The sequence below is a fragment of the Salmo salar genome, chromosome ssa18 (assembly GCF_905237065.1).
Source record: "Salmo salar chromosome ssa18, Ssal_v3.1, whole genome shotgun sequence".
In the NCBI taxonomy this organism is placed as follows: Eukaryota; Metazoa; Chordata; class Actinopteri; order Salmoniformes; family Salmonidae; genus Salmo; species Salmo salar.
The window spans coordinates 78,797,236-78,812,410 of record NC_059459.1 but is presented as its reverse complement, the minus strand read 5'-3'; the positions used below and the strand labels follow the sequence as shown (position 1 = coordinate 78,812,410).

The following is a 15,175-nucleotide window of genomic DNA, read 5'->3' as shown; positions in this document are numbered from 1 at the left end:
CCTGTACTCCCTGTTCACCCATGACTGCGTGGCCATGCACGCCTCCAACTCAATCCTCAAGTTTGCAGACGACACTACAGTGGTAGGCTTGATTACCAACAACGACGAGACGGCCTACAGGGAGGAGGTGAGGGCCCTCGGAGTGTGGTGTCAGGAAAATAACCTCACACTCAACGTCAACAAAACAAAGGAGATGATCGTGGACTTCAGGAAACAGCAGAGGGAGCAGCCCCCTGTCCACATCGATGGGACAGTGGTGGAGAAGGTGGAAAGTTTTAAGTTCCTTGGCGTACACATCACAGACAAACTGAAATGGTCCACCCACACAGACAGCGTGGTGAAGAAGGCGCAGCAGCGCCTCTTCAACCTCAGGAGGCTGAAGAAATTCGGCTTGCCACCAAAAACACTCACAGACTTTTACAGATACACAATCGAGAGCATCCTGTCAGGCTGTATCACCGCCTGGTACGGCAACTGCTCTGCCCATAACCGTAAGGCTCTCCAGAGGGTAGTGAGGTCTGCACAACGCATCACCGGGGGCAAGCTACCTGCCCTCCAGGACACCTACATCACCCGATGTCACAGGAAGGCCAAAAAGATCATCAAGGACAACAACCACCCGAGCCACTGCCTGTTCACCCCGCTATCATCCAGAAGGCGAGGTCAGTACAGGTGCATCAAAGCAGGGACCGAGAGACTGAAAAACAGCTTCTATCTCAAGGCCATCAGACTGTTAAACAGCCATCACTAACATTGAGTGGCTTCTGCCAACATACTGACTCAACTCCAGCCACTTTAATAATGGAAGAATTGATGTAATAAATGTATCACTAGCCACTTTAAACAATGCCACTTCATATAATGTTTACATACCCTACATTACTCATCTCATATGTATATACTGTACTCTATACCATCTACTGCATCTTGCCTATGCCGTTCGGCCATCACTCATTCATATATTTTATTCATTCCTTTACACTTGTGTGTATAAGGTAATTGTTGTGAAATTGATAGGTTAGATTACTCGTTGGATATTACTGCATTGTCTGAACTAGAAGCACAAGCATTTCGCTACACACACTCGCATTAACATCTGCTAACCATGTGTATGTGACAAATAAAATTTGATTTGATTTGATACCACGCTCAAAGTCACAGAGGTCACTGGTTTACCCATTCTAACGTTCAATCCAACAGTAACTGAATGTCTCGATGCCTGTCTGCCTGCTTTATATATCATGCCACGGCCACGTGACTCACTGTCAGTAGGAGCCATCCATTTTCGTGAACGGTGTACCTAATAAACTGTCCGGTGAGTGTGTAGACAAACACACAGTCCGGATGTGTTAAAGTCTCCACATTCTGACCCAGTTACGTTGACCATCCTTTCACAGGTGTGAGTGTTTGCGTGTGTGTGAGTGTTTGCGTGTGTGTGTGTGTGTTTGCGTGTGTGTGTTTGAGTGTGTGTGTTTGAGTGTGTGTGTTTGAGTGTGTGTGTTTGAGTGTGTGTGTTTGCGTGTGTGTGTTTGCGTGTGTGTGAGTGTTTGCGTGTGTGTGAGTGTTTGCGTGTGTGTGAGTGTTTGCGTGTGTGTGTGTGTTTGCGTGTGTGTGAGTGTTTGAGTGTGTGTGTTTGAGTGTGTGTGTTTGAGTGTGTGTGTTTGAGTGTGTGTGTTTGAGTGTGTGTGTTTGAGTGTGTGTGTTTGCGTGTGTGTGAGTGTTTGCGTGTGTGTGAGTGTTTGCGTGTGTGTGAGTGTTTGCGTGTGTGTGAGTGTTTGCGTGTGTGTGAGTGTTTGCGTGTGTGTGAGTGTTTGAGAGTTTGCGTGTGTGTGTGTGTTTGCGTGTGTGAGTGAGTGTGTGTGTGTTTGCATGTGTGTGTTTGTGTGAGTGTGCGTTTGCGTGAATGTGTGTTTGCGTGAGTGTGCGTTTGCGTGAGTGTGTGTTTGTGTTTGTGTGAGTGTGTGTTTGCGTGGGAGTAGAGTGCTCCACAGCAACGCCACATACAAACACACCTGTAGACAATTAATCAACACACACAATCCAATCTCCATGCTTTTTGTGTTCAGGTTGGCATTCTAATTCATCCTCCATAGTACAGACAGGGTGCCCATATAAAGAGATTTTACACACACACACACACACACACACACACACACACACACACACACACACACACACACACACACACACACACGTACTCACAGCAACTGACAGACAGGCTCGCAAACACACACACACACTCCCGAACCAACAACAGACAGAGTGATAAGGAGACAATAGCTCTCTGAGATCGTTGCTAAGCAACAAAAGGGACTAAAAATATTTACGCACGTTCTCTCCATTTCTACACACACACACACACAGACACACACACACACACACACACACACACACACACACACACACAGCACACACACACACACACACACACACACACACACACAGCCACAGACAAACACAGACACACACACAGACACACACTGCTCAGGAACACTTAAGATTATTTTTATAGTGAAATGTAGAGATACATCTGTCTCTGTATCTCTGTCTCAACTCGTCTCTCTGTTTCATCACCAACCCATTATGTTCTCTATCTCTCTGTCTCTCTTTCTCTCTCTCTCTGTCTCTCTCTCTCTTCTGTCTCGCTGTCGCTCTCTCTGTCTTTCTGTCTCGCTCTCTCTCTTTCTGTCTCTCTGTCTCTCTCTCTGTCTCCCTGTCAACTCTGTATCTCTGTCTCTCTCTGTCTGTCTCTCTCTCTCTGTCCCTGTCTCCCTGTCTCTTTGTCTCTCTGTATCCCTGTCTCTCTGTCTCCTTCCTTACAACCAGAATCTGTTTTGACATTCCAAATTTAGAATTGAACAAAGTTATTATCATTGAGAATAAATTTCACTTTTCAATTCCTGACATGGACCTGGAATTGATTCCCCCAAACCTGGTTCTCTGTGGATGTGCTGGTCTGGGCTGCTCTGGTCTGAGCTGGTCTGCGCTGAGCTGGTCTGGGCTGAGCTGGGCTGGGCTGGGCTGAGCTGAGCTGGTCTGGGCTGAGCTGAGCAGGTCTTTGCTGAGCTGAGCTGGTCTGGGCTGAGCAGGTCTTTGCTGAGCTGGTCTGGGCTGAGCTGGTCCGGGCTGAGCTGGTCCAGGCTGGGCTGCGCTGGGCTGAGCTGGTCTGGGCTGAGCTGATCTGGGCTGGGCTGGGCTGAGCTGGTCTGAGCTGAGCTGGTCAAGGCTGGTCTGGGCTGCGCTGGGCTGAGCTGGTCTGGGCTGGTCTGGGCTGAGCTGAGCTGAGCTGAGCTGGTCTGGGCTGAGCTGGTCTGGGCTTGGCTGAGCTGGTCTGGGCTGAGCTGAGCTGGTCTGAGTTGGTCTGGGCTGAGCTGGTCTGAGTTGGTCTGGTCTGAGTTGGTCTGGGCTGAGCTGAGCTGTGCTGAGTTGGTCTGGTCTGGTCTGGTCTACTACAGAAGATCTAAGTAGCATCTCTTTTTAAACATCCAGACTGTTAAATGATATGATGGCCAAAATAAAACACAGCTACAAAACATTACAGCACAGCTACAAAACCAACAGAATACACTCATGGTTCCACCTTAAGGGTTCTATTCAATCAAATCCGCACAGCGGTTGTTTTAACTGTGTTAGAGCTGTCAAATCCACAAGCGGCTCCCAGGATTATACCTGAAGCGTACTTTGCCATTGGCTGCACGGAGTCGCATTAAGACAAATCCCATGCAGGCTTTTTTTCAAGTTCAAACACTGGAATGTGAGATGTAATCTACACCTCGATTAGGCTGAGCGTCATTAGGCTGAGCGTCTTTAGGCTGAGCGTCATTAGGCTGAGCGTCATTAGGCTGAGCGTCATTTCTACATTTTCTTGTTCTGAACTTCTAACTCGAGTGGGACGGGTGTGGCTTTGTGACAATGAACAAGAGCAGCTACTCACCGATTTGACAGCTTCACCTCAGTTACACCTCCGACACCACAGTTACACCTCCGATACCGCAGTTACACCTCCGATACCGCAGTTACACCTCCGATACCGCAGTTACACCTCCGACACCACAGTTACACCTCCGACACCACAGTTACACCTCCGATACCACAGTTACACCTCCGATACCGCAGTTACACCTCCGACACCGCAGTTACACCTCCGACACCGCAGTTACACCTCCGACACCGCAGTTACACCTCCGACTCCGCAGTTACACCTCCGATACCGCAGTTACACCTCCGACACCGCAGTTACACCTCCGACACCACAGTTACACCTCCGACACCACAGTTACACCTCCGACTCCGCAGTTACACCTACGACACCGCAGTTACACCTCTGACACCACAGTTACACCTCCGATACCACAGTTACACCTCCGACACCACAGTTACACCTCCGACACCACAGTTACACCTCCGATACCACAGTTACACCTCCGACACCGCAGTTACACCTCCGACACCACAGTTACACCTCCGACTCCGCAGTTACACCTCCGACACCGCAGTTACACCTCCGACACCACAGTTACACCTCCGACACCACAGTTACACCTCCGACACCACAGTTACACCTCCGACACCGCAGTTACACCTCCGACACCGCAGTTACACCTCCGACACCGCAGTTACACCTCCGACACCACAGTTACACCTCCGATACCACAGTTACACCTCCGATACCACAGTTACACCTCCGACTCCGCAGTTACACCTCCGATACCACAGTTACACCTCCGACACCGCCAAGACATCAGCTATGCGGGTGTCGGCTATCGCCGGTTAACCCATGATCCGATTGAACCTTAGTCTCAACGTTTCTAACCTTGGCAAGGAATGTTGGTAGTCGTCAGATATTTTATGAAATATTTCCCCATTAAATTCCCCATACTATGTTAACACTGATCTTTGTAACGCCTTATTAGCTAGCATTTTCAGAGGACAGACTGAGCTGTGATGTCATATTCAGGGATGGACTACGCTGTGATGTCATATTCAGGGACGGACTACACTGTGATGTCATATTCAGAGACGGACTACACTGTGATGTCATATTCAGGGATGGACTACGCTGTGATGTCATATTCAGGGACGAACTACGCTGTGATGTCATATTCAGGGATGGACTACGCTGTGATGTCATATTCAGGGACGGACTACACTGTGATGTCATATTCAGAGACGGACTACACTGTGATGTCATATTCAGGGACGGACTACGCTGTGATGTCCTATTCAGGGACGGACTACGCTGTGATGTCATATTCAAGGGACTGACTGAGCTGTGATGTCATATTCAGGGACGGACTACGCTGTGATGTCATATTCAGGGACGGACTACGCTGTGATGTCCTATTCAGGGACGGACTACGCTGTGATGTCATATTCAGGGACGGACTACGCTGTGATGTCATATTCAGGGACGGACTACACTGTGATGTCATATTCAGGGACGGACTGCGCTGTGATGTCATATTCAGGGACGGACTACACTGTGATGTCATATTCAAGGGACTGACTTAGCTGTGATGTCATATTCAGAGGACGGAGCTGTGATGTCATATTCAGGGGACAGGCTGTGTGTTGTGTCACAGTGTGGTTGTATTAGCATGACAACATAGAGTTAGTTAGTTGGTTGGTTAGTTGGTCCTTGGTTAAGTTTAATGGCTGTACAACAGATAGATGGGTGCATCCCAATAATATCTCCTTCCTCCTGAAGTGTACACTCATTCTCTACTTTCCTACCATATTTCCTATACCAGTCATTTATATTAAAATTAGTGAAGGAAAGTAAACAAGTGCACACTTTGCTTTGGGAGGAAGGAGATATCTGTGTGCTCCATAGTGTTGCACTAGAGAGCTCATCTACTATATATTTTTCCAGTGCACCCTCTATCCAACTCTATGGTCTCTTCTCATTGACACTGAAACCAAGAGGGCATAGTCCATAGTCTTTACACCAGCCTTATACATATCTATATTCAGCATAAAACCCATAGTTTGTTTGTTTAGTTTTTAAGACAAACATTGGAAATGTGTCTTATACGATACACAGTTAGAAACAATAGACCAATCGTCATCATCGTCATGATTATCCTCAAATTTCATTGGTCCACATTAAGTTTGTCAGTTTGGTCCACGCTCCTTTCTGTTTCCAGTTACCTGATATCCTGTTTGGGCATTATGTAATTTCCTGCTTGGTCATAATGGTTGGAACCAGGGATGGAATTGAAGGATTTTGGGCACTGGTCAGCCAGACTAGTAGACAAAAAATATTGGTAGCCTGGGTCCAAAATCTATACCACGCAATATTTGAAAAGACAAAATGTCACTAGTCGGTGGGCTAGTTGGTCACATTTTCTACTAACAGGCTAGTTTAATCGTGTTTCTTTCATATCCAACAATAGTATTTTTTTAAAGTATTTTAATATATTTAATATTCAACATTTTCTTTATTGCAAGTCCAATTATTCTCATTACGTACAGTTCTTTCATAATCAATTATAGTCTTTTAATATCCTCTTCTCTTCACTGCAATGTTTTTAATGTGTCATTTCTTCATAATAATCATCATTTTCATTATTTATTATTTTCTTTACAATTTCGCAATAACAACATCTACACACTACGCCGTCGAAAAGTGGGAGGGGCAAGGTCTTCCTTAGGGAGCAAGGTGACTTGGGATTGGCTCAACAGGAGCGCGAGGGTGGCGGGGAAAGAGGTGTGGTCTAACATCCTCTACTAGCCTATCACTTTAAGACAATATTAAGACGTTTACAGTCTATTGGAGAATAAGGCTGGGCGGAGTGAGCGAGGGAGGGAAAGAGAAAAAGGAGGAGAGGAGAGTCGTAAAGCGGGGGATAGAAAGAGTTGAAGTGTCTGATTTGACCTCTACCTGTTGGACAGGTAAGGACAACAGCAGGGGATTTACCTGTTGGGCAGCAGGGGATCTACCTGTTGGACAGGTAAGGACAACAGCAGGGGATCTACCTGTTGGACAGGTAAGGACAACAGCAGGGGATTTTAGAGGCTTTTACTGAGATGGGGGAAAGGGAGAATACTGACTCTATTGTTAGATGGGGAAAGGGAGAATACTGACTCTATTGTTAGATGGGGAGAATACTGACTCTATTGTTAGATGGGGAGAATACTGACTCTATTGTTAGATGGGGAGAATACTGACTCTATTGTTAGATGGGGGAAGGGAGAATACTGACTCTATTGTTAGATGGGGAGAATACTGACTCTATTGTTAGATGGGGAGAATACTGACTCTATTGTTAGATGGGGGAAGGGAGAATACTGACTCTATTGTTAGATGGGGGAAGGGAGAATACTGACTCTATTGTTAGATGGGGGAAGGGAGAATACTGACTCTATTGTTAGATGGGGGAAGGGAGAATACTGACTCTATTGTTAGATGGGGAGAATACTGACTGTGTTGTTAGATGGGGAGAATACCGACTCTATTGTTAGATGGGGAGAATACTGACTGTGTTGTTAGATGGGGAGAATACTGACTCTATTGTTAGATGGGGGAAGGGAGAATACTGACTCTATTGTTAGATGGGGAGAATACTGACTGTGTTGTTAGATGGGGAGAATACTGACTCTATTGTTAGATGGGGGAAGGGAGAATACTGACTCTATTGTTAGATGGGGAGAATACTGACTGTGTTGTTAGATGGGGAGAATACCGACTCTATTGTTAGATGGGGAGAATACTGACTGTGTTGTTAGATGGGGAGAATACTGACTCTATTGTTAGATGGGGGAAGGGAGAATACTGACTCTATTGTTAGATGGGGAGAATACTGACTGTGTTGTTAGATGGGGAGAATACCGACTCTATTGTTAGATGGGGAGAATACTGACTGTGTTGTTAGATGGGGAGAATACTGACTCTATTGTTAGATGGGGGAAGGGAGAATACTGACTGTGTTGTTAGATGGGGAGAATACTGACTGTGTTGTTAGATGGGGAGAATACTGACTCTATTGTTAGATGGGGGGGAGAATACTGACTCTGTTGTTAGATGGGGAGAATACCGACTCTATTGTTAGATGGGGGAAGGGAGAATACTGACTCTATTGTTAGATGGGGAGAATACTGACTGTGTTGTTAGATGGGGAGAATACCGACTCTATTGTTAGATGGGGAGAATACTGGCTGTGCTGTTAGATGGGGAAAGGGAGAGTTGTTGTACTGTAGGTTTATCTTTCGGTCTTTCCCTCTTCTCCCTGTCCATGTTAGCTCTTTCCAACATGTCCACTCTGCCTGCCTCCCTTCCCACTGGCGCAGACCTCAATTCACCGCCTACTTTTCATTTACATTTGGCTGAGTTCAACAACAAAATGTCCCCATGACATTGGATTTAAGTTGCAAATCCAATCAGTTTCCCACGTTGATTAAACGTCATTACGCTTAATTTTTGTTGTTGTTGAAACAACGTGGAAACAATGTTGATTCAACCCGTTTTTGCCGAGTGGGTTTCCTTTTGTTCCCTCCCTGTGTCTATTCCTCCTCTCTGTCTCCCCCAACTCACCCCTCCATCCTTCTCTCTTCCCTCACCCCTCCACCTCTCCCTCTAGAACCCAGGTACGTGGCAGTATGCCTCCAGTGATGACAGCAATATATAGATCAGCCACATGAATAAGAAGACCAGTGATGTGATGATCTTGGTAGTCCTCGGCCCACCCAGCTCCCCGCCTGCCACTGACGCTCGCCGTCGGTAGAGGAGGATCATCACGCATATGCACGCCATCACCGTGAAGAGCGTGACGGAGAACGCCAGCGAGCCCGGGTCGACACGGAACACCTGGCCCTTGGAGCGCCAGAACACGGCAGCGATGGTCCACGCCACTCCGATCCCAAGGAAGACGTTCACGGCGTTGCTACCGGTAACGTTGCCGATGGAAGCATCGGCGTACTGGTCCTGGATGGCGGCCACCTTACTGGCAAAGGTGTCTGGGTAATGGTGGAGAGGGAGAAGAGAAGAAATTGCAGAAAGTGAAGAGAGAGGGAAGGGGGGAAGGAGATGGGGAGGAGGGGAGAGAGAAGAAATAGCAGAAAGAAAAAAGAGAAGAGAGAGGGGGGATGAGGAGGGGGAAGGATGGGAGGAGGGGGGAGAAAGGGGGAGGGGGAGGAGGAAAGAGAGGAAAGAGAGAAAGATGGTGAAGAAAAGTGGGCAGAGGCATGAAAAAGAGGGAGAGAGAAGACAAGATGAAATAAGGCAGGTGAGAGGAGAGACACATACAAACTCCCCTAAGACGGTCATAATTCTGCACGCGTACTCTGTCACACCTACAGCCCACAACACACACCTGGGTACCGAGCCTCGAAGGTTACACTGTCATTACATCACCATGATTACACAATTAGGACAAACAGAGGGAACGGAGAAGGAGAGAAAGGAGGAGAGAAAGGAAGAGTGTGTATGTGTGTGGGGGCGCTGTGTGTGAGGCTGTGTGTATGTGTGTGGGGGGCTGTGTGTGAGGCTGTGTGTGTGTGTGGGGGGGGGGCTGTGTGTGTGAGGCTGTGTGTGTGTGTGGGGGGGGGCTGTGTGTGTGTGTGGGGGGGGGGCTGTGTGTGTGGGGGGGGGCTGTGTGTGTGAGGCTGTGTGTGTGTGTGTGGGGGGGGGGCTGTGTGTGTGAGGCTGTGTGTGTGTGGGGGGGCTGTGTGTGTGTGTGGGGGCCGTGTGTGTGTGTGGGGGGGGGGGGGGCTGTGTGTGTGAGGCTGTGTGTGTGTGGGGGGGGATGTGTGTGTCTGAGTGTGGGGGGGCTCTGGATAAGAGCGTCTGCTAAATGACGTAAATGTGTGTGGGGCTGTGTGTGTGTGTGGGGCTGTGTGTGTGTGTGGGGGGGGCTGTGTGTGGGGGGGCTGTGTGTGTGTGGGGGGGCGTGTGGGGGGGGTGTGTGTGTGTGTGTGTGTGTGTGTGTGTGTGTGTGTGTGTGTGTGTGTGTGTGTGTGTGTGTGTGTGACCTACCTGGTACAGAGGTCCCTAGTGCTACAAACACCACAGCAGTGACAGAGTCCTTCAGACCCACAGTACAGCCAAAGGCAGAGGCCAGGTCTCCTGTTACAGCCGTCAGAACTCCTAACAGGTACACATTACGACAGACGGTAAGATTCCTTCCTCACCAGCCCACACTGGTAATCAACCTTTAATCGTTTGCTTCGCCACACGTGACCATCCCGCTTGACAACATCTTAGCTAGCAGGTTGATGACGCGGATAGTGGTATTTCAAGCTGAGTTTACCAATCCCTGGTTACACATGAATTTCATGTTACCTATTATGGGAGATGAAGCAGGCCCAGCCATTCCAGTACTCTGTAGGGTCAGGGGTTAGAGGTCAGGGTTACCTACCGATGAGACTGATGGAGACGATGAAGCAGGCCCAGCCATTCCAGTACTCTGTAGGGTCAGGGGTTAGAGGTCAGGGTTACCTACCGATGAGACTGATGGAGACGATGAAGCAGGCCCAGCCATTCCAGTACTCTGTCGGAGGGACAAAGGCAAACAGAACTTTCCAGAAGACGGTGAGGAAGTGCATGATGTAGTCAAAACAGGACGGGAGACGCTCTTCACCACTCTCCTCATCATCATCATCCCCTGGAGAGAGAGAGATGGAGTCTTACTCTTTTTAAACTTTTGTGTGTCTAATGTTAACTGTTTCACTTGCTTTGGCAATGTTAACATATGTTTCCCATGCCAATAAAGCCCCATTGAATTAAAATTGAGAGAGAGAGAGAGAGAGAGAGAGAGAGAGAGAGAGAGAGAGAGATGGGGGGACCTACGAGGGAGAGGGAGAGAGAGATGGGGGGACCTGAGAGAGAGAGAGAGAGAGAGAGAGAGAGAGAGAGAGAGAGAGAGATGCAGGGGGGAAAGGAGAGGGGAGGGGAGAAGGTGAGGGAGGGGGCAGGGAGAATAGAGAGTTTGGGTTCTAATTCTGTTCAGTCGGTACGATATGAATTGTGTAGACTGAAAGTGAAATGACGTGAACAGGATGTGACATCGCGCAGAGAGGAAGCGAGGAGAGTACCTGCGCTGACAGTGACGGCAGAGACAAACTGCTCTCTCCAGCTGCAGCTCCCCACCACCAACGCTAGGTTAGTCTTCTTGATCAGCTTATCTACTGTGTTCTACACACACACACACACACAAACACACACACACACACACACACACACACACACACACACACACACACACACACACAGAGACCCCCACACACACACACACACACACACACACACACACACACACAATAGAGACCCCCCACACACACACACACACACACAATAGAGACCCCCCCCACACACACACACACACACACACACACACACACACACACACACACACACACACACACACACACACACACACAGTCAGTTAATACACAATCACACACACACACACGGCTGAATCTTAACTTGAGATTAGAGAAATCTTTGAGCAAATCTGTCATTGACATCAATGCATGATTCAGGGCTCTACGCAATCTGCAATTCAATGGTAATGTTTTTCCTCATTAGAGGAGGCTGTATTGACGGTAAAACGACCATGTGTCGGCTCCATCCGAAATGACCTTTACATTTCTATCAGACAATCAAATCAAATGTTATTGGTCGCATACACGTGTTTAGCAGAGGTTATGGCGGGGTGTAGCGAAACGCTTGCAATCTGTAACGCTTCTTGCCATCCAGGTTGAATAGAGCCCTCATGCTCGTGGATCTTAACGGTAAGGATTTACAGCAACACCAAACAAAAAAACGGAGGGTTGATTCAATCAGATCCGCTTCAGCCAACATCTGCATAGTGGTTGTTTTGACGGTGTCGGAGGTAGAACTGTGTTAGAGCTGTCAAATCCACAAGCGGCTCCTGGAATTATACATAAAGCGGACTAATAATAATAATAATAATAATTCATTTAATTAGTAAAGCGTTTTTTTTCCTCAAACTCCAAAAATAAAATTAATGTACAAACAATCCAAAACAACAATCCAAGCTATATACTGGTGTCACCAGATCCAGAGGAGATTTCCATTGGCTGCATTAAGTCACATGCAACCTTGTTTACCAGTTCTAACACTGGAATGCAGCCTTGTTTACCAGTTCTAACACTGGAATGCAGCCTTGTTTACCAGTTCTAACACTGGAATGCAGCCTTGTTTACCAGTTCTAACACTGGAATGCAGCCTTGTTTACCAGTTCTAACACTGGAATGCAGCCTTGTTTACCAGTTCTAACACTGGAATGCAGCCTTGTTTACCAGTTCTAACACTGGAATGCAGCCTTGTTTACCAGTTCTAACACTGGAATGCATCCTTGTTTACCAGTTCTAACACTGGAATGCATCCTTGTTTACCAGTTCTAACACTGGAATGCAACCTTGTTTACCAGTTCTAACACTGGAATGCAGCCTTGTTTACCAGTTCTAACACTGGAATGCAGCCTTGTTTACCAGTTCTAACACTGGAATGCAGCCTTGTTTACCAGTTCTAACACTGGAATGCAGCCTTGTTTACCAGTTCTAACACTGGAATGCAGCCTGGTTTACCAGTTCTAACACTGGAATGCAGCCTTGTTTACCAGTTCTAACACTGGAATGCAGCCTGGTTTACCAGTTCTAACACTGGAATGCAGCCTTGTTTACCAGTTCTAACACTGGAATGCAGCCTTGTTTACCAGTTCTAACACTGGAATGCAGCCTTGTTTACCAGTTCTAACACTGGAATGCAGCCTTGTTTACCAGTTCTAACACTGGAATGCAGCCTTGTTTACCAGTTCTAACACTGGAATGTCAGATGTGATCTAATCCTCCATTAGACTGATAGAAATACTCATTATTTACTTTAAGGATTATTTTCAATTTGAGCGTAATAATGTGCATATAGCCTACACTTTCTAGTTCTGAACTTTTAATATGAGTTAGGGCGGGGTGCGGCTTCGTGACAACGATCTGGAGCTGCTCACCGATTTGACAGCTCCAACTCCGACACCAACAAAACATCTGCTACGCGGGTGTCTGCTATCGCCGGCTAACGCTTTATCTGATTGGGCTAACGCTTTATCTGATTGGGCTAACGCTTTATCTGATTGGGCTAACGCTTTATCTGATTGGGCTAACGCTTGATCTGATTGGGCTAACGCTTGATCTGATTGGGCTAACGCTTGATCTGATTGGGTTAGCGCTTGATCTGATTGGGCTAACGCTTGATCTGATTGGGCTAACGCTTGATCTGATTGGGCTAACGCTTGATCTGATTGGGCTAACGCTTGATCTGATTGGGCTAACGCTTGAGCTGATTGGGCTAACGCTTGAGCTGATTGGGCTAACGCTTGATCTGATTGGGTTAACGCTTGATCTGATTGGGCTAACGCTTGATCTGATTGGGTTAACGCTTGATCTGATTGGGCTAACGCTTGATCTGATTGGGCTAACGCTTGATCTGATTGGGTTAACGCTTGATCTGATTGGGCTAACGCTTGATCTGATTGGGCTAACGCTTGATCTGATTGGGCTAACGCTTGAGCTGATTGGACTAACGCTTGATCTGATTGGGTTAACGCTTGATCTGATTGGGTTAACGCTTGAGCTGATTGGGTTAACGCTTGATCTGATTGAATTTAGGCCTCAGTTCATCTCAAGTTATGATTCAGCTTATATAGTCATTACAGTGAGAAATAAGTTAGTAGTTGTTTTTTTAAATGTGCTTATTAAAGAGGTTTTACACACACACACACACACACACACCCATGCACTCGCGTACAGAAACACACAAGCATATTATTAATACAGAGACTGAAAGAGAAACTATACCTTCTTAGCTCTTCTCATAAGTGTATTCACCCCACACTACACACACACACACACACACACACACACACACACACACAAATGATACACAAAATGAATACACAAAACATTCTAAAAGCTGTCTGAAGATTGAACAGAAGATAAAACACAAAGGGTCTTGCCAACATTAGAAAAAGTTTAAGTTTACAAGTGATAAAACGTTACGTTAGCTGTTCCCATTACATAACCTGGCACATTTAGCCTTATGCTAACCTGACAAGGTGGCAGTGATGATTTCCTGTAAGAAATCTTGCATTTATCACGTGCAACTACGTCAATGATTTTAATTGGCCGATGCACATCTTGAGATGGATATATTTTTTTTAACTTTTTTCTAAAACTTTTTTTAATGTTCGCCGTTATAGACCCCAAAAAAATGCCCAAAACAAATATACAAAACAAATGCCCAAAACATACCCCAAACATACTAAAAGAGGACTCAAATGAACACAGACACACAGGTACCTTGAACTCGTAAGACTCTTCAATGACCACCTCTATCCGTGTGTTTTCTCCCAGACTGGGACAGCCCATCTTGGCCACCTCGTCATCCGTCGGCTTGTTCTCATTGGAGTCGCCTAGGAAACGGGGGAATGACGGACAGGTCAGAAAATGTGAAGGAGGGCCAAGATGGGCTGATGGGACGAGTTCCCAGAAAGCTTTGTAGCTAATGTGGCTTTCAGAAAACTCATCCTCTGCTGTAAAATGTGTGTGTGTGTGTGTGTGTGTGTGTGTACGTGGCTGTGACATCAAGCGAGTATGTGTATGCGTTCACTAGCTAGCATCACTATCGCTGCATAATTAAATCACACCAACCTGTTATCAATAGCGCCTAGACACAAGCTACGCTAACACAACACTTGACACTGCTGGTGGTTATCATTAGCCTCCAGACACAAGCTAAGCAGTATGTCAAACAAAATCACGCTAACGCTACATATTCTATTAATGAAATTCTGCCCGAGGCTGGTGCCTTTTCATGTTGAACATGAAACATATGGAGTCTTATTCACGACATATTAGAAAAATGAGAGAGAGAATCATTCCGGTCATATCTCAACACTACGTATCATTTCAGTCATATGTGACCTGTTTCAGGAAACTACGCGTATGTCGCGGGTCACTACTTCACAGGAGAGCCATTTAAACGTAAACTTTGTTTTTATCAAAATGTGTTTTTTTGGGGCAGAAAATGCCTTCTGGAACATGTGAACTTAAATTTGCCTTAATAACAAACATGTATGCCATCTGTAAATACACATTAAATGGTTAAATTACGAGCCCAGTTGATTAAGCTCCGAAAAAATTAGCAACCTTTCCGTTAGCC

At 46.6% G+C, this 15,175-nt stretch overlaps 1 protein-coding gene across 3 annotated transcripts in view; it reads right to left on the bottom strand.

Moving 5' to 3' along the window:
- Window positions 1-5,431: 5,431 nt before the first annotated feature.
- Window positions 5,432-15,175, bottom strand: part of LOC106578109 (sodium/calcium exchanger 1) — an 89,564-nt gene continuing 79,820 nt past the window's right edge. For 2 of the 3 annotated variants that reach the window (XM_045700506.1, XM_045700508.1), the window contains 6 exons: window positions 14,314-14,426; window positions 13,813-13,848; window positions 11,032-11,131; window positions 10,440-10,601; window positions 9,974-10,084; window positions 5,432-8,955 (listed from right to left, as the gene is read on the bottom strand). In XM_045700506.1, the coding sequence (XP_045556462.1) occupies window positions 8,576-8,955; window positions 9,974-10,084; window positions 10,440-10,601; window positions 11,032-11,131; window positions 13,813-13,848; window positions 14,314-14,426 (902 nt within the window). In that variant the 3' untranslated portion in view covers window positions 5,432-8,575. The remainder of the gene's footprint in view (window positions 8,956-9,973; window positions 10,085-10,439; window positions 10,602-11,031; window positions 11,132-13,812; window positions 13,849-14,313; window positions 14,427-15,175) is intronic. The other variant, XM_045700507.1, reaches the window with a different exon arrangement.